This window comes from Tetranychus urticae, chromosome 3 (genome assembly GCF_039701765.1).
Source record: "Tetranychus urticae isolate SD_2017Ah chromosome 3, NJAU_TeUrti_SD_1.0, whole genome shotgun sequence".
NCBI lineage: Eukaryota > Metazoa > Arthropoda > Arachnida > Trombidiformes > Tetranychidae > Tetranychus > Tetranychus urticae.
In genome coordinates, this window is record NC_142960.1 from 20,156,751 (window position 1) to 20,178,967 (window position 22,217).

At 32.5% G+C, this 22,217-nt stretch overlaps 5 protein-coding genes and 1 long non-coding RNA gene across 6 annotated transcripts; 2 read left to right on the forward strand and 4 right to left on the reverse strand.

Annotated features, from left to right (window-relative positions):
- The first annotated feature begins 911 nt into the window (after window positions 1-911).
- On the forward strand, window positions 912-3,984 carry LOC107364765 (uncharacterized). Its single transcript, XM_015932195.3, has 2 exons — window positions 912-3,159; window positions 3,568-3,984. The coding sequence occupies exons 1-2, from the start codon at window positions 1,298-1,300 to the stop codon at window positions 3,665-3,667; spliced, it is 1,962 nt and encodes a 653-aa protein (XP_015787681.2). The 5' UTR covers window positions 912-1,297; the 3' UTR covers window positions 3,668-3,984.
- Window positions 3,968-6,254, reverse strand: LOC107365049 (uncharacterized). Its single transcript, XM_089269811.1, has 3 exons — window positions 5,937-6,254; window positions 4,785-5,823; window positions 3,968-4,695 (listed from the first exon to the last, which is right to left on the reverse strand). The coding sequence occupies exons 2-3, from the start codon at window positions 5,722-5,724 to the stop codon at window positions 4,391-4,393; spliced, it is 1,245 nt and encodes a 414-aa protein (XP_089125937.1). The 5' UTR covers window positions 5,725-5,823; window positions 5,937-6,254; the 3' UTR covers window positions 3,968-4,390.
- Window positions 6,255-6,308: 54 nt separating this feature from the next.
- Haspin (haspin) lies at window positions 6,309-9,966 on the forward strand. The gene has a single exon (XM_015932449.3). It carries the CDS (start codon window positions 6,695-6,697, stop codon window positions 8,897-8,899), a length of 2,205 nt encoding a protein of 734 aa, XP_015787935.2. The 5' UTR covers window positions 6,309-6,694; the 3' UTR covers window positions 8,900-9,966.
- A 1,954-nt stretch (window positions 9,967-11,920) lies between these two features.
- On the reverse strand, window positions 11,921-12,598 carry LOC107364797 (uncharacterized). Its single transcript, XR_001569253.3, has 3 exons — window positions 12,439-12,598; window positions 12,220-12,301; window positions 11,921-12,109 (listed from the first exon to the last, which is right to left on the reverse strand). It is a non-coding gene; the product is annotated as an uncharacterized LOC107364797 (long non-coding RNA).
- A 945-nt stretch (window positions 12,599-13,543) lies between these two features.
- Window positions 13,544-16,128, reverse strand: LOC149093577 (uncharacterized). The gene is made up of 2 exons (XM_089268607.1): window positions 15,514-16,128; window positions 13,544-15,419 (listed from the first exon to the last, which is right to left on the reverse strand). Exon 2 carries the CDS (start codon window positions 14,362-14,364, stop codon window positions 13,996-13,998), a length of 369 nt encoding a protein of 122 aa, XP_089124733.1. The 5' UTR covers window positions 14,365-15,419; window positions 15,514-16,128; the 3' UTR covers window positions 13,544-13,995.
- A 2,194-nt stretch (window positions 16,129-18,322) lies between these two features.
- On the reverse strand, window positions 18,323-21,939 carry Mcm2 (DNA replication licensing factor Mcm2). The gene is made up of 5 exons (XM_015932340.3): window positions 21,744-21,939; window positions 21,190-21,578; window positions 19,807-21,102; window positions 19,071-19,742; window positions 18,323-18,883 (listed from the first exon to the last, which is right to left on the reverse strand). The coding sequence occupies exons 1-5, from the start codon at window positions 21,820-21,822 to the stop codon at window positions 18,611-18,613; spliced, it is 2,709 nt and encodes a 902-aa protein (XP_015787826.1). The 5' UTR covers window positions 21,823-21,939; the 3' UTR covers window positions 18,323-18,610.
- Window positions 21,940-22,217: the final 278 nt, after the last annotated feature.

Below are 22,217 nucleotides of genomic sequence, written 5' to 3' on the forward strand. Positions count from 1 at the left end.
AGTCATAATAGCTGATGATTCCAATATTCGGAGTAATTATGTTTTACTTGGAGAATTTAGAATTTAGAGCAATATCGAATTTGTGAGATTTCTGCTTATTTAGAGATAAATTAACAACGTTGAACCAGCGATCTATCAGTTTTAAAGCAAGCTAACTAAACATGAATATCCCGACGATAAATATAGATATTTAAATCAATTCTCTCAAAAAACTCAATTCAAATTTAACTCTAAACGCCCTAAACAAGGCTTTGCGAAGCTGGGTGAATCGGTAAATCCCAGATAGTCACTGATGTCACAGCTTGTATTATGTATAAAAGTGGGTGATCAAAATTTTGCTAGATGAATGAAAAACTAGTTTAAAAGGTTAAATTTGAGCAATTATAATTCAATATTAAACTGATTGTCAACGGAATTGCGACTCTCTCTATGCTCCGAAAAACTAATGGATGGATCAACAATAACTTGTACCAGATGAAAGGTACCTGCCCCAAAAAAACAAGGCACCTAAAGGTATAGTTTGAAATGGTGTTTACAATAATGGTGTTAAGGTGATTTAAGATTATTTTAAATGATTTGCAATGATAAAAGGTGATAACAAGAGTTGGTATGAATTGTACAAAAAAAAAGATGAATGCATGAATCTTCCGGGAACCCATTTTTGAAGCTAGTTTTTTTTTCCTTCTGTTTAAATTCATCAAATTAAGGCAAGGAATCAACATTTGACTTTTGATCCGAATCAAATAATTTCGATTGTCAAGGTCAATAAAGACCTTTTAACCTAAACCATAAACCGAGACACAGCATTATAAAGTAACTGTAGGCAAGACGGCTGTAAGACGCTTCAACGTTATTGTTAAGCAGCGTATTTCAATTTAAGGAAATCCATGTTTGTTTTCGGATGACAAACATTAAGATGTTAACCACACCCGGTATAATGATAATTATTATTAACAGCATCAGTATTATCATGGAAATTCAACGATAGACATTTTACATTATCATTTGAAACAAAACTCTTCTATTCGGTTCAACCTTTACCAGTTAAGCGCCGAGCTGCAAACTGTTTAGTGAATTGTCATTTCAGCTGATTTCTTAGTCATCGACTTTTTACCATCTTCTTGCTGTTATCAACAAAATGTACATTTACAATTTTATTTTGTATCTTCTTAATTTATAATTATTTGTTAAATATTACAATTATAATTTTAATTTTGTGTTTATTAACCAGCTTTACCTCGACCAGTTTATCTACGATTTTTCTTTGACTTTGGCTTGGTATTTGCTCTCATTGAATATGACCAGTTCAATTTTGCTCATTGGTCTATCAATCATATTAATTCCAGTGATCAGAGCTTTTAATGAATTGTCAGCGATCAATTTTACTGACTTCAGTAACTTTACCCTTGGAAATAATCATAACAACACTTTTACACATTTGAATACACCGTTTCTACCATTATTTATAAACTCTGAAATCAACAACAGTTCATCTCAATCCTCATCTTTACCTTCAATCGAACCAATTGGTCTAGACTCTCATCATCACCATCATCACTCTTCACATTCGGATGATGAAGATGGACTTAAGTCACATTTGAATGTATCTTTCAATGAAACTCTGATTAACCGTCGTTTAGCTCATCAAACTTCAAATGTTTCCTCAGCAATACCTGATCATCGCTTGTGGACAAGTAAAAGGATAAAACCAAGAGAGCCTGCACTTGATCCAAGTGACAGTCGTACAAATGATGAGCTAAAGTTTGATCAAAATTATTTTGCTCTTCTCAATGCTGTTAACCATCGCCCTGTTGCTCAGCTATCATCATCAGATTCATCAAAAGTGGATAAAAGTAATGTTAACACCAACAATGAACCAACAAACACAACTCGTTCTTTATTTTATTATTCACCAGAGACTTATGGCAAAGTGTCTCATAAAAATCATCAAAACACAGCTTTTAGCTTCAATTGGCCTCCAACTTTAACCCAAGCTACTGGATTATCATCCGTGTCAACACCTTCTTCTTTGAATTCAGTCAAAGGTGTATCATCATCATCTTCGTCTTCCTCTTCATCTTCTTCATCAACCTCATCAATGTCATCACCTAATTCTGAAAAACCGACAAGATTTGACTCGACATTTGGCGCTTACAGTCAGTCTTCAAACGAAAAACAGTCTTTAACGAATGGAACCTACAAAATCAATCCCAAGATAAACTATGCCTCAAACGAACCAAATAAAATAATTGCTGAGAGAGGACATTTGTCCATTGGTGAAGATTTAAAAAGTACCAATGGCAACTATAATGGTGAATATGTTAGTGAAATTGGACCAAGTGAAGCTGTTGTAGGCGATGAAACTTCAGAGTCAAGTGAATCTGTTTCAGAGACAAACAGCCCATCGCCCAATCCCCACCTTAATAACGTTGATGGTAACCTAATCCAAAGTGATGTGAACAATGTTCACAATAATGGCAACATTAATAAATATTATGATACTGGGCCATATCTCATCTCAAAAAGCCGCTCCAAATTATCTCAGACTCCTGTTAATGTTGATAAAAATGGTAAACCTTTACAATTTCCAGATCATTTGTTGCAACAACCTCCATTAACTCCGTCAATTGATTATCTGGAAGAAGATTATGAATCAACTGAAGCTTTTCCTGATTTTAAAAATTATCGACCTATGGTTAAAGCTTCAACTGTCCCAACAGCAACAGCTAAATATGCTGGATCACCGCCATACCGTCAGCTTTATTACAATTCATATTATCCAACTCGATTCTATGGTCCACCATATGAAGATGATAACTCTCCAAGTAAATCTAGCAATAATGTAAACTCTTGGTCTGGATTGGCGGGTTTCCTCCTCGGTATTATTCCTCTTGGCATTTTGATGGCATCAATGGTTCCTGCCTTTGTTTCAGTTCCTGTAGCTACTGCAGCAGCTGGAGTCGGAAGGCGAAGACGACGAAGATCATTATTTCATTCAAATCATTCACTTCATGATGACCCTGTTCATGATATCCTAAGCCAATATCAAATGAAAATGCTAAGAGATGCTGATTGTATAAAAGAAATACTTTGCAAGATTGCTGTTCAAGGAAAATCGCAAAAGATCGGGCAACATTTTTTTGAAACTACACTTAATATGTAAGTGTCATTTTTTTGTTAATATTATTTACTAATTTTATCACACTTATGATTTGTCTCATCTATTTTACATAATTTTGTCACTTTTAATACAAATTGTTGCTAATGACATTCAATTAGTAATACAATAGGCTGAGGAATCAGACCAAAACTGACATCAAAATACAATTAAGGAAGTGACTTTAGTGATCACTAAAGCAATAACTCAAAATTTTCATTCAATTTATTGAAATAAAGTTTATGACAGTGAAACGAGAGATTAGTGAAGCGTAATTTGAGTGAAGTCTGAAGAACAATGATCAGGGAAAAGATGAACAGATTGCAATCTAAAAATTGTTTCATTAAAGGTTTCTATTATTGAGCTCATATTTCATAAACTATCATGTTTTTTTCCTATTTTTATTTCAGGAGATTCAATAGAGTTTATCATGAACTAGGAATTGGTCAAGTAATGGAAGCTGCCAAGAAGAATCGCTGTGAAAAGGTTTTCCAGTGCAAAAGAAATTAACTTAATCAAACATGGCCGATCCACTTATACCTGTTAATCAATTGACTTACTGAGTACGAAAATTTAATCATGAATTTAATTCAATGTTACTCATCTCTTTATACTTTATCCACCGATTGTACATAAATATTTTATATAATTTTTTCTAAACAAATGGATGTCTAAATACAGTCCATTTGAGTAATCACTATTGGTCAGTTTTGGTCAGTGATAAATGTCTTACTATTTATATATTCAAATTTTACTGAGCAATTGTATTTCACTCTTCTTACAAAGTACAATGTTAAATAAAAACAGGGGTTGAAATGAATTGAAAATTTATTTAATTGCATATTATTTAATTACCAACAAATATAATTCAAAATGACATAGCACATTATATTTACATATTAATATAATAATAGTATAATATATACATATATATTATAATAGTATTAAATATAAATGATAACTCAAGATTGATTCTTATAATACATTCACAGACGATTTACAGGTAATTAGAATGACTAGCTTTTAAAATTTGTCTTACATTAATTCAAGCAAAAATTAATAAATATAAAACACATAATTTTTGTCAATGTTGCGTTTTTGATTTTCATTGTTTATAAAACTGTCTTTGGTATCGCTCATCTTTTCATGTTTGAATATGTATATCAATCGCTTAATTCATTTGCTAAATTAAAAAACTGAAATAAAGATGAGATAATGTGAGATGGTCAATATTCATTTGTGATAGCCTCGCGACCCATTTGATGGAAAGTCTTCATCTTCAGAGAAATTACTTGTAATACTGAAACTCTTTTCGATTTTGCCAGAAATATGTGATGAAGAGTTATTTGAGTGGTTTTTATATCCAATTGTTCTTCCAGGGCCGAATACCGGATTGTTTAATGATGCTCCACAATAGAAGTCTTTTTCCCAATTGTTTGAATTAGAATATTGACAGTTAACAGATGAACTTTTTCTTAATCTCCTTGGGCGATTACTCCTTGGATTCTTAGTGCGTTTGTCAGCTATCCATTGTTGATCTAAATACGTGATAACAAAATTTGAAATAGAAGTTAGTTTCGATAATATAATGATAAAATTAATATTATTGTACACAAATCTAACTTACCAGCTCCATCGTCTGTGATGGTAAAACCAACTCTTTCCTCAGATGGTACTTTGTCCTTATAATTTGTGTCATCTATTGATGACCTTTTTGAATAGCAAGCTTCTGATGAACAAGATCCACTAATGGTACTAATACCACTGGTTTCGACTGCATCATTAAAATTGCTTGGGTCATTTTCGTTGCTATTGTTTGTGCTAACACTTCCATTAGTAATTTCTGGATTACTAACAGTTATCCCAGCATCACCAATTATGTCAGTTTGACATGCAATGTCAACTGTAGAGGAATGGACTTCATTAGAATGGTCGCCATTAGATTCATCATCTTTAGAATTGCTATTGATTTGCTTGTGACTCGAGTTGTGACTATCATTTATTTCTTGATCCATTAATCCAATGATTGGTAAATTACATGAGATTGATGTCTCGATAGGTGAGATCACAGTGTCTTCTTGGGCTGTAACTCGTTTTAATATAGAAATTAAATTTTCTAATCCTGGTAAAAAATCACTTATCTGGTCCATTTGTGTCAATCGAATCTGATTCTCTTCAAGCCTTTCATTTTTAAATTTAACAGAAGATTCAAGGTCTTTTATCTTCTCTTCCAGACGCACAATTGTCTTTGTTAACTCATCAATTTGAGCTTCTTTAGCAGACTTCAATTCCTTTAATTGTCTCCTAAAGGTTTCCTCTTGCTCCGCAGATTGGCCATTTTGTTGGCGAATAATATCTTCCAATTCATTAACACGAGAATGAAGTAACTGCAAATGATCATTGGCTTCCTTAATACTAACCCTAGTTGGTGTAGTTATTCCGCTAGATGATGGACTAATTTTAGTACTGTTAGCTGCACTATTTCCAGAGTTGCTTCCATTTGAATTATTAATAGAGTTTGTTGAATTAGAGCAATTAGAGCTGCTCATTCCAATAGGGTACATCATTTAGTAGAGATAACAAAAACGTGATGAATACTGTTGGTTCAATTTAATAAACCAGCACTAGGTTGAACAAGAGATAATCCATTGAATTCAAGTGAAAATCTTTGTATGAAAAAATAAGACCAGAGTAATAGAAGAAAGAGAAGAAAGAGGTGAGCAGTGAAAGCAAAAAAATCAATATTTGGGTTTGACTTAAATATTGATTTCTAACTTGCCTCGCTTTCAGATTATTTTCAGCTTAAAGATGGACACAAATAAAGACCACAACAAATAAGAAACACCATAAGATTAGACAAATGGCTTAATTAAGGCCAATTTAAGACCTAAAAGAATGGCTGGCAATCTAATTAAATCATAGATGCAATTAAAACAACCCAAAAAACCCAAAATAAGACTGTCACGCCTCCTAGAGCGCCTAATCTTGAAAAAGATTCAAGTTGAACACATCATAATCACATAATTAAGTTCCAGAATTTATGAAGTCGGTTTGTAATTGTAAACAGAGTTGATATAAATATGTAAATTGATAAATTGATAATGAAGATATCATTTTCACATTTTTAAAAGATCACACTTCTGGAAGGTCATTTTCAAACGATGATTAGTTTTGTAGATGATGTTCATTATAATTAGTGGATGGTGATCATTTAAAATTAACTTCATATTGATGATTATAAAAATATTCAAAACTTGATCGAGAATTGATGAAACCAGAAAAACCAGAAAAAATCTCCGCGCCAAAAAGTTTCTGGTTGCCATAGTAAATTTGTTCTCTTCGCTGATTGGTTTAGAAGGCGATACTGGAATTCAAATTGGAGTGACGTTAGAAAAATAAACTTTCTATTCTCTTTCAGTGTTCTCTTAAATCATCCTGTTTTTGTTTTCATTTCAAAGTTTTATTAATTATATCTTTTAATTGTTGCTCTATTAAGTATACCTACAATAACAACATTATTACATCATCGTTTTCATTATGGAGACTGTTAAGTCACCATTGAAAGCTAATTATTGTCGACTCCCTGTTAAATCTAGAGCAGAGAAATTGTTTGATCAATTTGTGACTAAAACCACTTTTGCTGATCGTTCAAATGATCTGAATTTACTGAGTCAAGATTCTCCTACCAACCATAAAGAAGTAAAGACAAGACTCAAGAGAAAAGTCACTTTTGCTACATATGCTGGTGATAAGCAAAGGAAAGAAGTGAAAAAGAAAACCCTTGTTAAAAGAAAGGAGCCCACAAAATGTACCAAGGAAGCAGTTCTGGAAGCATTTATGAACGCTGGGTTACCCGATTACGATGAAATTGCAGCTCTACCATTAAACATTGTTGTATCGAGTGATGCAAATAAAGAACCCAAAAAATATACTGAAATCAGTCGTAAGCAAATAGTCAAACCATTCATGCCTCTGTTGAAAAAGATCGATTCCGCCAGTAAAAGAAAGGAATCAAATCCTGCTATTAACATTGAAGAACCTTCATGTGCTGATAATGAAGTTTCTAGTGATCACATTGAAGATAGGGAAAATAAAGAAGAAGCCAGTACTCCGTTACCAAATGCAAAAGCTCGTCCCAAATTCGATGATATTTCGTGTATAAACGCTAACAATACCCTTGATCCGAATATGGATCAAGATGTGTCATTTACAACACCAAAGGTACCACCACCAGCTAAGAAAAAGCCATGGAACGTTGCTGACCGTAGAGGAACCCAACTATTACCTCCTCATCCCGTAGTCTTTGATGAACCATTAGTTATTTCTAATACATCCATTGATGTATCGAATGACCAACCTTTGAATTGGTCAACTGTACATAGTTTAGCTAAAATGGACGATTCAGTGCACAATGTTTTCAGTATTGATACTAAAGCTAATTTGGCCACAAAAATTCGTGAATCTCTCGGAAGTTTAAAGTCCAACATGAATGAGGCAGAATACCCTCGTGGTTCTGTTAATTTTTATCGACGCAGTATTGTCGACACTGCAAATGTTCTCCGTGCTCTAGGAAAATCTTGTCGAACTATTGTGCGAGAGCCTTCCCGGCGAATAACCAGAAAAAGGAAAGAATCCCTCGCAGAAAATCAAACGGTTAACTTTCTGGTTGCATTTGACAAAACTATCATAGAAGACGTTGATGTTCATCTACCTCTGACCACGAAAGAGAAAGTGTTGGCTCTTTGCAACCCACCTCAAATTACAACATTCAATAATGTTCTTAATCATAGTTTAATGAAATCAATATGTAAAATTGGGGAAGGATCTTATGGAGAAGTTTTCAAATCAAAGACTGAGGATGATAAAGAAGTAGTCATAAAAGTAGTACCGCTTGTACCTACAACTTCTGTCGAAGATGATTTATGGGCACAAGTTCTACCAGAACTAGTTATATCGCTCACATTTAGTGATTTAAGATCAGGATTACGAAATCAAACACCTAATTTCGTAAACACCTTCCGAGCTTCTTGTGTAAATGGATCCTGGCCTAAAGAATTAGTCAAAGCTTGGAACGAATATAACAAGTTGAAAAAAAGCGAAAACGATCATCCAGATAAATATGGACCGAACTGTAACTGGCTCATAATACTTTTAAATAACGGTGGAATCGATCTTGAAAATCATAAATTCAGCTCTGCAGTGGAATCTCTCAGTGTTATATTACAAACAGCTCTCTCTTTGGCTGCCGCTGAAAGTGAATTCGAGTTTGAACACAGAGATCTTCACACAGGCAATGTTTTGATAATGCCTTGTTCAGAATCTATGCTCGAATACAAAATTGATGGTAAAAACATTATGCTTCCTTCTGTCGGTCTCAAAGTTTCAGTCATTGACTTTACTTTAGCTCGAATGGCTAAAGATGGTTACACTGTTTATGATGACCTTTCCAAGTATGAAGATCTTTTTACTGGAACTGGTGACTATCAATTCGAGATATATCGCTTAATGCGCATTGCCAACAAGAATAATTGGAAAGTGTTTACTCCTTACACTAATATTCTTTGGGTCCATTATTTGACATATAAACTTACAAAGGATAAAAAATATAGATCAAGGAGTAAGGCTCATCATGCGGCAATGAAAGCTTTGAAACATCTTCATAATCTTCTTTTGGACTACAAATCGACCAAACAATTCGTTCAAAGCCCATATTTTAATGAACTCTTCTCTAAACTGTCTTAATAGTATTTTTAAAGCAAACTTTTTAATATGAACACAACATTATTTAAATGCTAAAAAGATCTTTTGTAAATTACTAAACTTGACTATACAATATATGTTGTCCTAAAATAATCAGATACATTTTCTCCCCGTCCATTTCGATTAAGGCATCCAAACATCAACTGGTCGTGTTTTGTACTTTTTTAGTTTCCTCCAGTACTTTTTCTGTGTTCGACGCTGTTCATATCGATGCAATTTACCAACCATTTTTATGAAAGCGTCACTGAAAAGATAAGGAAATGGATGCTTTTTGGTGGCATAAATTGTGTCCATCTCTTTCAACTTATCGTACATAACATCTGCAGAGGATTCTTTCCCTTCCCAATCTTGGTGGGCCTGTTGAAATAACACAAAAAATAAACTTTTTGACTATATTCACTGAACACAAAAGGTAAAATTGGTTAATTGTAGCACTCAAAATTACTTAAACATCACGACATCGAGAATTTTTCAAAGCTTACTTTAAAATCCTGATATGACGGGCCAACTATTATTATCGACGCTACATTTGATGGTCGTTGGTTTAAACCAATACTTAATAGTAACAACATTATTATCAAGTATCTCATTTCGGACACTAAAGCTGTTGAAATTAAAACTATAAATCAAGTCGATGTGGCTCAAACTGTTTGATCAAACTGGAGACTATCTAAATACTACATTAATCTCACCAAATAAAATCAAAACTCTGGTTGAACAATTTGGATAAGTTACAGGACAGCTTTTAATTTATTGAACCGTGAAGGCTCGACTGTTAACTCTGCGAAATTTGGACAACTATGTCAACCCCAACATCGCTGTCAATTGCCAATCAATCAATAGTTCATCTATCACGATGAAGATCATGATCACAATCAACTGGAATAAAAAAATCGACTCCATTTACAGTTTACTAAGAATACAAAGATTTATCTTCTATTTTATAAAAAATACCAATCACTCTCAATTAAAATTGTATTTTATTTTATTGTTGCAATTGTTACCTGTATAAATAATAAACAATTCATTTATTCTTCCTCATAAAAAAACCATATCCCAAACACAATTCAATGTCAATCATCTGTGATGATTGGGACAAATCTAACCAAAAGTCAATTCTTAGAAAGAAACTTTTCATCTGTTCTTACAAACGAAAAATGTATTTCTAAATTAACCACCAATACCAATAAATAATGATAAAAAACAAACGAAATTAATTTAGTTGTAGATTTTTGAATTGCAATGTTTAGCTTTATAACAAGTTTTCATCTCTTGTTTCATGATATGTATTAAGATCCAGATTTTAAAGGTAGAAATGAATAATTCTTTGTAACTGTGAGAAAATAGAAGTTACTTGGGAAACATTTACATTCCAAAAGGTACTTCATGACAAACGGAATCAATAGATTCTCAGACTAGAATCGGTTTAATTTTACTTTTCTAAATACCATTGAATGCTGAGAATATAAATATTTCCCTCAGGAACTTTTGTTCTCATGTTGATTAATGGTGCGTTAACTCTTAATCTTTAACATATCATTATCATGTTTTGTATGAATAGACCATTAATTGTATAAGTGGAATCATCAAATAGATATTTGAATAGAGTCATGTTTTGCCATTTCAGTATCAATAGGTAGTAAGAGTTGACGTCCATAAAGTGAGTGAAAAGTGAAGCTTTAGTGGATAGATTAACTAGTCTAGCGTATTATAGCCCGGTGCTTGAAAATGAATTGCCTTTTTTCGGGCACTTTTTAAATGAAACAGGCGTGAGGGGCAAACATTACAGAAATTAAGTTAGAAAGGCCGAAAAACAGGTTTATGAGGTATTTTAGATCATTTTCCAGGAATCGCTCCTGGTGACGTTAGATGACAAACTAGCATTTCACAGAAATTCATAAGATTAATTTGGGAAGTCAAGAACTTTACGATGAACATCTAGAAAGAGTAGGCAACCTCGACATGTCCTTTTTTATTGTAAAGCTTGGTTGTATCATGAAACCATTTCAGTCCATTTTTGGAGCCAAAGACTAAACTTTTTCTATCCATTCTTTCCATTTGTATCTTTCATTGTCTGCAAACGGAAACTTTAATCACTAATTGAATTACATCTGACATATGTTTTCAATGACTGTTTAACAGTTTTCACTAGTTTTACTTAAAATAATTGCAAATGTAACTGAGCAAACCGATTTATTGATAAAGTGATTAATTGATATAATAGAATTAACTAAACATTGGAAATGGAACGTTACATTGTTGCATCGATATTATTCAGAGAATAATATAAAAAATTTATGAGTCGGAAATCTGATTAAATACTTCAATGATACAAATATGACACTATTATCTGATGCAAATCAATGAACTCAAATAGCATGTTCATAACCTTTGCACAAGCTTTCACGTACATTGTATTGTATAATTTATACAAGATAATGGTTCAAAAACTCTTCGATTGGTTCAAAAACAGTTTTCTGATACCTAGATGCCAACACAAGCTACATCATAGACAGTCATAATAGCTGATAATGCCAATATTCGGAGTAATTATGTTTTACTTGGAGAATTTAGAAGTTAGAGAAATATCGAATTTGCGAGATTTCTGCTTATTTAGAGATAAGTTAACAACGTTGAAACAGTGATCTATCACAGTTTTAAGGTAAGCTGACTAAACATGAATATACCGACGATAAATATAGATATTTAAATCAAAAATAAGCAATTAGATTGGAAATATTGCTTATCGTTTCCGCAGTTTTGCGATAGCTATTCAAATAGCTTTTTTCAATAAATGCTCAGATGTATAGCTAATCAACGAATAACTATTTCACTCAAAATTTTCATAATAGAATATGGAAATTGCATTCTATTTAATTTGAATAAATGAGTGAACTTCAGATTAGTTTTAACCGCTTATGACTCAAACAGTTAATACTCAGATACCTCGGTCGTCCTTTGCCGTATGTTTCGTTACTTCAACAAAGATAAAAAAGACAAAAATTTTTAAAGTATAATCTTTTCTTTATTCATATTAGATCGAAAGATATAATAGCATAATCATGTTAGTTTCTTATAACATAGACCTTAAATGAGATCGATAATTCAGGATAATCGAATTTTAAGATCATCGTCCAGTTTCTGATCCAGAGTTTGGTGATTAAGCACACATACCAGGTCCGAATGGATTAGCTAAAATAAAATAAATATAGAGATATTAGACCAAAACGAAATATAAAACTAATGTATTAACTTGAATGGAATCGAGTTGAATTGAAATTAAATAAATACAAGTTACTTACGTTGAAAACAAATGTTTGGTGGATTTTTACAATCTTCATCTACTTCGCATATTGTGGGGCTTTGACACAAAGATGGGTAAATCTGCAAGGAAAAATATAAATAATTTATAATTTATACTCTTAAAAGCGTTTATGAACAATTCACTAATTTGTGATACTGCATCGCTTTAATGACTAATGAAAGCCAAATAGTTAATCTGCAAGGAATATGATACTCACTAGAACGCCCATCAGGATTAGAATAAAATAGATAGAAATGAATTTCATGGTGACACTGTATACGATATAGTGAATTCAACTTGAGAAAGGATTGTAACAATTGATAACCAAATGATTCGGAATGAGATTTATATACTCTAGTAGTCAGGGTTAAATTAACAAAAATTAGCATCATAGACACCGTCTGTTAAAAAATAAAACACTATTACGATCTGATTGACGACAATTTGCATAGCTTGTGTTGGCATCTTGGTATCAGAAAACTGTTTTTGGACCATTGTATAAATTGAACACTAACAAAGTAAGTTGTTAGTCAAAACTTTTGTCAAGGTTACGAACATGCTATTTGAGTTTATTGATTTGCATCAGATAAACGTGTCATTTATGAAGTGTTTAATCAGATTACTGATTCATACTAAAATGCGAAAAAGAGAAAACGGAAATAGATGTTTCATTTGAACACCAAATTTTGCATCATTTCGGATGGCAAACATGCTTTTTAAGCATGGATTAATAAACCCCAAAAGTCTCAGATCTCAACTCTGAAAGTCAAATACCAGAACGTTATCAATATTAATCCTAACCTTCTTCAATCCATTTCAGAGAATTGCAATTTTTATCCTATTCTCTGAATAATAATGATGTAACAATGTCACTCTCCCATGTTTAGTTAATTCTATCAAATTAATCACCTCATCAATAAATCGGTTTGCTCAGTTACATTTGCAATTATTTTAAGTTAGAAAAGTGAAAACTGGTAAACAGTCATTGCAAACAATTGTTAAAATATTCAATTCGTGATTAGAGTTTCCGTTTCCAGACCATGAAAATTTCAAATGAAAAGGATGGATAAAAAAGTTTAGTTTCTGGTCTTTACTAGTTTTTGGATCGATATTTTACGAAGGAACACAATTAAGCCAATTGACAATTAAAGAAATCGAATCGAAATTCGACTGAATGCAAAGCAGATATCTTGTTTATCGGTTTACATCATTATCTGGTTGGTGCAGCAACTGGTAGGTAACTGTACTTGACTAATGGGTTTTAGTTTAAAATGCTCTTCAGCTTCAAATACTTAAACATAATTATTAGATCAAATGAAATCTACAGATATATTTGTATCCACTGCATTCAATCTGTAGTTTTGAACAGATTGAATGCAGTGGATACAAACAGAAAACTTTAATACTGATTTACTATTTTTAATAAAAGTTTACAGAGACCAAACAAAATGTTTACAATAGTTATTTACAAGATAAAGTTAATGTATTTACAAAAAATAGCTTTTATAATAAATATATTAGATTGAACTATTTCAATTTTAACAACTTTGTAGCAGTAATAAAATAGGAAAATACAATAAATGTAAGAATGAAAACAGTCTCATTAGTTTGAAATTTGGAAGACATGAGAATAATATAAATGTTTCTTGTGTCTATTTATATGATTCCGATTGTTGTACCATCAATAGAAGACTAAATCGTGATAATTTTTCAATGGATTTGTGTCTTTTCCTACTGGACAATAGTTGATGAGCTTGACCAATCTTTGTTTGTCTCATTCAATAAGATAAAAATCATTTGAACGGAGACTTCTCGCTGATGAAATACTAGCAGCATATTGTCTTGTTCGAGCTCGTTCCTGTTCACGTTTTCTTTTGTCTTCTTTGGAAAGATATATTCCAATGGAACTGATACCAATAAAGAAAAGGAAACCACCAACAAATAAGAAAACTATTCCTGCTATCCAAATTGCATCAGGTTCATGAGGCGATGATCCCCATACCATTGAAATTAAACCAATTATAAATACAATACCAGCTATACAACAGCAAAGAAGGCCTAAGTTAAAATAGCGTTTCGGTGTCTTCAAATTAGTACCATAATTTGAACTTGTATAGTTTGAGTAGCTTGTTAAAGTACTCATGGTGATGAGATTCAGTCAATCAATAATTTGAGAGTAAAAACATTCGAAAAATGAGAAATAATGGTTTGTATTGGTTTGAGGTTGATATAAATGTTGATGGTGACAGTTGAAGATTTTTAGAAGACACTTTTGGTGTAAGATGAAAAGAAGGTAAAATGTAGTTTCATACAAATAGATGATATTCCGAATTAGTTGATAACTCCATATTAATCATTGTAGTTTAAGGAATGAAGGTCAATTAAGGAAGTTTTTCAACAGGAATAGATAATCTTGTGAGAGTTTCCAATAAAACCATTCGTCAGCTGATGAAAACAAAACCTTGTATCCAGTCCTACGTAAACTTGTTTACCTATTATCGCCAGTTTGGGTAAATTTTTCTTTTGGGTAACCATGGATTGTAAATTTCCACAGACGGTAGAATGAGAAAGTGATGATTTTAAAGTCTGAAAACCCACTGATAAATTTAATTGATTGAATCACCATGAAATGAAGTTATGAACAACAGTATATTAATCCATAGATGAAAATATTCAGGCAAAGTCAAACATGATGGAAGCAAGAATGAGGTCTAAACATGTTGAATGGCATCTTCTTTTTCCACTTTTTTGCTTCTCTTTTGTGTTGAAACTTGCTTTAAAGAAATGTGTTTTGTTATGCTTCAAAAGTCATATTTTCAGTTTAACACCTTTCCGTTCTCAGATTTTAAGTTTTCCTTCAATTGATGGTACCATCAAAAATCAATTGGACAAAGATTGTTTCTGTTGAATATAACATGAATTTCTTGACGACTTTTAGGGTGACAGATTACCGTGAGTAAAATGAAAAAGAAAGGATTTACAGGTGAAACACCAACAGTTTATGCTTTTGCTGGTTCAAGGAAAGTAAGAGTGAATCCGTACCAAACCAAAACAAAGGCTTGTAATGTTAAAATTTTTGGGTATCAAATGATTAGCTGAATAATTGGTATACTTTGTGGAGACTTTTAATTGCGATGATTTGGATGAAACTGAGATTGAAGCAACAATGTTTATAGAATAAAAAGAATCACCAGAAAACTGAAACAAAAGGAATATAACAAAAGGTAGAAAGCAGCATTAACAGGTTACAAGTTGTTGTTGAAAAGAATAGAAATAAACACCAAACACAAACCCGTGAATAAGTTAATATTTTAACAAGATTAGTTAATCTAATAGTTTATTCAGTAGGTTAAATGATAACTATAGCACATTAATACCATTAAAATCACAATAAAACGCTAGCCGTTCACAATTTAAGTCGGTATAAAGAGCAAAGATGATGAGGTTGAGGAAAGAGACACAGAAAAAGTATATAAAATTGAAGGCATCTGGTTATCTGAATCAGGCAACGTTTTAAGGCATATGAGGTGGTCCTTGATGTTGCTCAATTACTTTAAACACACTCAAACAAGTTGTTGATGGACAACTTTACCTGGCCTAGTCCATCCAAATTTTCATTTTATTCAGGTAAGATTTATCAACAAGAATAAGAATGGTGAGAAAATAAAGAAGGAAAATAAAAAAAGTCAAAAGAAGGAGGAGAGATGTAAAAGGAGGGAATATCGTATAAGAATGAAAATTGGACACTGTTGGAGAGATTAGATGAAGATGATTGTTAAATCTTTTCATTAATATAATAAGCCAATTACAATTAAGAAAATACAAAATAAACAATTGAAAATATTAAAATAGCAAACTAATCCCAATAACCGACAAAAGATTAGGTTAGGCCTATTGATATTTTTATGGATTTGGTCAAAGATTGGATTAACATTAAGGATCAATCTTTCGGATCAATTCTTGAAATAATTTCAAGATCAACTCATTGATTATTAAATCAGCTTTAATTTTGTTCAAACTAATCAAATTCAATTCATTTTTTGCTGTTATTTTATTAAATTATATTTCCTTTTATCCAAACGAAGCTAAATTTTGTTACAGTTTTCCACGTCCGTTGAACGAGTCCTTTTTAATGAAAATTGTAATTGGCAGCTTCCAGTGAAAAGCGCAAGCTTGAGATCCAAATTAAGGACAAAATTAAACAATCGTAATGTGCAATTTATATTAAAAATAAGCTCAATTTAAGACAAAATTTTGACTCAAAACTTTAATAATTAGTTTACCAAAATTGGTAAACCTTTTTTAAGGCAAAGTGGACCCAGTCAAAAGGTTAAACAATTGCAGAGTTAAGTCAACAGTTGACTAAGAATTTGGTTTACTAAATTAGATTTAATTAAACTTGTGAACGTGCTTGATAAAGCTTTTAGTATGAGAATGGAGTAAAACAAAAAAATGATGTTAATATGAAAAGGACAAAGAGATTGAGATGTTGATGTTAGCTGAGACAAATGAATGAGAATGAAAACGCAAGATTGCGAATCAGTGCAATTAAGCTTGACGGAAAGATTAATATGGACTTTAAACTTCAAAATCCACCGGAAAAATGTTTCCTTTTCTTCCTCATCTTAAACATGACCAGCATTATCATCTTGAAAGGTTTTGCTTCCTATTCAAGTTCAATCTTGAAACGCATCTTTTAGTCCGTGATGAACAGTCAAATATTTGGCTCACTTCATTCTCAATGAAAGCATTAATCTAAACCGCTTTCCTGATTTTACAGGTTTTTACATGGATTAACAATTTAATTTAATAAGGTATTACCAATCATCTAACCATTTCAACTGGACAATTGGCTAGATCAAGGTTGGCATGAGTACCACTGAGTGAGTGAGATATTAACATGAGTGCCACTTACAGTTTATTGTTTGATTTTATTTCATAAAGCTCATTCAGAATAATAGCAATAATTGCAATTCATAGCTCAAAAACAGATTAAATGATGAGATTTATGAGAATAACCAAACAATCTCAAAGATCTCATTGAATTTGACAATTACTCTCTGACAAATTGAATGGGCATTTGAAATCCATCATTTAGATGGTTGGTGTTTCACTGATATCTCATTAAACGATATAGCTGAATCTCAATTCAATTTTAATAGCACCAATATTACCAGAGTTGGGTACATTGACATTGCTAGTCAATTGATAAACAATTACATTTTATGTATTTTGATGTATTGAGCATTAAAAATGCCAAAAACATTCTAATCAATGTGACTATGCGATTAGATCAAATTACTGATTATGGTTATAGTAGCTAAAGTGCCAGGAAACACTATTCAACCAGCAGTTTAGTCCAGTTTGTGACCTCTTTTTGAGGCCAAATTCATGATATTATAGCAAATTTAATCAATAATCTGAATAAAAACAATTGAGAATAAACAAGTCCATTGCAAGGGTTGAAATGATGGATACTAAAAATAAGAAACTGCTGAAAATATTGTTGGCTGCATTGTTTCATCGTAAAATATTCATTCATTCATTGTTAATTTGCACTCAAATTGTAAATCATTTTATTACAGATCTGTTCATCTAAATAAAATTGATTTATGCTTCAACGGGCAGTTTAGCTTCACTTATCAAATCGAATGCAGATTTTATGGACTCATTTGGCTGATTTTCTTCATCGGTTTATTGGGTTTATTGGTTCATGAATTTGACAATGAAATAGCAGTTTAATCGGACGTTATATCTGTGCATAACTCATAGTGGAACTCGTAAAAATTGGCAAATCTTATGATTCTTCAAACGAATTGTCAAAACTCAAAATCGTTAATTTGGACACGTTAATCGACAAAAGAGTCCAAGTGACAAGATTACACCATTTACCAAGCAATCTGATCGCATCGTGTGAATTATCATTCAACAGTTCACGATTATGAAATAGGATTAGCGTTTACAGTGATTCGGGATTATGTTTAGTTTAGATTTGTAAGCTTCGTATAAGATCTTCGTTTATAAAATTCTGTATTACAGGATTGACGAATGAATGGATTTTATAAATCTGTATGTTTAGAATTATTTTGAAAAATATGAAATTTTGATTAAAAACAAGTCAACAATTTATTTGATATACATAGTAAGTGTAAAAAGTTGACTTAAATTACAAATTATGCTTGGAATAATTGAGAATAACAAAATGTATTGAAGATTGATAGGCACCGCTTTGCAATTGATGTGAAAATAAAAAATTTTCAAGATATAAAGATTAAAATGGGTTGGTTCTATTTAATTAGAACCTATTGGAATCTTGTTTAAACAAGAATGAGAATTTGGAATAGACATGGCAAGGCATCACGTAAGTAGGATTGAGCTTCTTTTGGTACTTAAACCTTTTGAACGATAACTTTTCTCTTAGCATCATAACTGAAGTTATGAGATTTGAAGATGGATTTTTGATAAAATTGTTGAACATTGAATATTCGAAGTTCCTTAGCTTTAACAATAAGATCCCTCTCTGGAATGGTAATTTCATCAAGATGAATATCGCCCTGAGATTTACCACGAAGAATAACCAATTGCTCGTGAACCAATTGTTTGAGCAGCATAAGAAGCAGCTCTTCTGGAGTCCTTTTGTAGGTTAAGTAACGTGAAAAGGTCTGATAGGAAGAAAATAAGAAAATAGTTAGATAAGTTTTCAGAAAGGGGCCTCTAGAAAGGTAACAGTAACATTTTGTATTGTAAAACAGATTTTCCTAATTCATTTTAAATAATATTACAACTTAATTGTATTAGCTTACTAAACGAAATCAAGGCAATTATTTAAATATAAAATGTTTCACTTACATGTCTCATTGATCTCATAACCGTGAATTTTTGTGTATCAACAAAAGATTCAAGTATGACACGTATGGCCATGTCAACATCGTCATTAGTCACGACATCTCTAAGATGCATTTTAGCGTGAGCTTCTGAACACCGGATAATTCCTTCAATATGACGAACAGTGATAGGAATGGAACCTGTGGCTAAAGATTCTCGACGTAACTCGGTATAAAGTCGAGAAATCCTTTCACGATCGATCTGATGCAATTTGGGATGAATCCTTTCCCGGGCGTACATGATGTATTTTTTCAATAGATCTTGTGGAATTGGCTCAATTTCAGGATCTTCATAAACCTCTACCATGGTTTGATTAAGCTTAGATAATTCATCACCTGCCATATCTGGATGATGTTTGACATGGGAACGAACGACGAATTTCGCTAATCGTTCGTCTCCGTCTGGATCTGGTATATCTCTAACTACACAGATGATGTCGAATCGTGAAATAATAGGTTCGGTTAAATCGACATTTTGCGAAAATGGAGATGATGAATCATATCGACCACCGATTGGATTGGCCGCTGCTATAACAGAACAACGAGCTGTAAGTGAAGCAACAATACCAGCTTTTGAAACAGAAATACTTTGCTGTTCCATAGCTTCGTGAATACTTGTTCTGTCTTTTTCACTCATCTGTAAATTAATAAAGCATACAATTAGAATAGTCAATTCGATGCAATCAATTATATCTACATACCTTGTCAAACTCGTCAATAAGGCAAACTCCCTTATCAGCGAGTACCAAAGCACCAGCCTCAAGACACCACTCTTGAGTGATAGGGCTTTTTTGGACAAATGCAGTTAAACCAACAGCAGAGGCACCCTGTCCTGTGGTAAAGACGGATCTTGGAGCGATTTTGGTCAAATATTTAAGGAACTGAGATTTAGCAGTACCGGGATCACCACAAACTAAAACATTAATGTCACCACGAACTCTATGTTTTTGGCCGGGATTTTTAGACTCGCCTCCAAACAAAGCTAAAGCTAAGGCTCTCTTAACATCTTTATGGCCATAGATTGATGGAGAAATTGAAGCGATGATTCTGTCAGAAAGTCGAAGATCTTCAGACAGTTTAATGATAGCTTTAGTATCTTCATCCGTCAGATTTCCAGAAAATGACCAATCATCACGTTTTAAAATATGATTGGCAACAATAACTGTTGAAAAAACAGGAAATCCATTTGCTATGTTGAGCGAGCCATCGTATGAATGGGTGTAAATTCCAGTGATATCAATTTCATCTCCAGGCCTACAAGTATCACAAAGATCACCTAACAGAATGACATCCTCCGCACGAGGAATTCTACCAGCAGAAATACGTCCAGGAGGTTCTTGAATAGTAATTCGTTGGTAGTTCTGATAGACTGTTTCTTGCATATTAACCGTAAAAGGTCCAAGACTCTGACATTCTGGACAAGAACCTGGCTTTAGTTCTTGGTCTTGATTTTGGACAAATGGTCCAAGAATATAACCACATTTATTACAATCATATTTAACAACACGAAGTTGGGGTAAAACTGATGTTGAGGATGTAACAACACCATAAGTACGAATAAGTTGATTCAAATGACATTGACGTAAAGAACGAATATCTTCTGAAAGAGGTAAGTCAGAAATTCGAACTGCGATCTCGGAAACTATTCTTTCGTAAGCAGGAAAGATTGATAAAACAACTTCTTTGGCTGCAGCATTGAGAATTTCAAGTACTTCAAATGGAGCTTCGACGACAAGAAAAGCAAGATTTGATTCTTCTGAAGCCAGAACAGGGTACGCAACATCGAAACTTTGCTTGTTTTCTTCACACATTTGACGAATTATTTCTTTGAATACAATTCTGCCTTTTTCATCGCTGTGGGTTCTCAAAAAATTCTTGAATCTATGATGAATTTCTCGCCGGGTAATTTGAAGAGAAACGTGTTCACGGACAGTTAAACCACGAGTATCACCGATATTTTCAATAGATTCCATTGGCTCATCATCCATGAATTCATCCTTTAATTCAATAATACATAATACGAGTTAAAAAATGTCTCAATTGATAATTTTAGTAGATGAAAAACAAAAAAAGCCATTACTTACATCTTTTTCACTCAGGCCCTTTGCAGCCATCATTCGACGTTTTTTAACATCGGATATACGAAAGGTATCCGATTCAGAGCTAGCATCGAAAATTTCTAAACCTCTTCTCATGCGACCTGTACCACGAGCTTCAGCTCTATCTCTAGCTCTCATACCGGCCTCAGCTTGAATCCTGGCTGAAATCGAAAGCTCTGATACAGAACGATCATCAAGATCTTCAGCATCGTAGATGTCCAATTCAGGAATAGGTCTGTAATCTTGGGACATATTGTCCCCATACAAATCTTCTCCTTCTTCATCTTCTTCTTCTCGATCCATAGGGACATCATCTTGATCAACCCGACGTCTATTTGATACATTGACGACCTCTTCGGGAACGTCATCTTGAGCTATAAATAAAATATTTACAATAAAAATAAGAATGAATTAAGTTAAAAGTATAATAATAAGATAACGATAAAAAAACACAAACAAAGAAAAACAGACAAAGACAAAGTATAAGTAAAAGACAAGCAGATGCATCTCAAGACGATCAAAGTTCAAAAAACACTTACCATCAGAGTAATGGGAAGGAGGAGAAGATAAAGAGTCAGCTCCAATGATTTCATCGAAAACATCATCCGGTTCACTCATGGTAGAAACAGTTATTTAATAAAAGTTAATTACAAAAAAAAATAATTAAAAACAAATGAATAAAACAAATTTAAACTAAATGCAGATTTAAAACGCAAGGTAGACAAATATTACAAAAGGTCTTTTAAACAAGAGATAAAGAAACTGGCAAAAAGGCGCCAAACTAAATTTCACGTTAATGCCATCTAGCGAATGACAAAGTGAGCGCTGAATTGAAAGAATGAAAAATGTAACGTTATTTGATTATCTTAATCGTAATTATATTATAAACAAACAAAACATGACACTGAGTTTCGAAAGAACTGAATTTATAAAATCATCGAAAAATGAAAAACAGTTTCCATATAACATAGTTAATATCATCAGTAATTTAAGTCAACTAATTTGGTTGTACA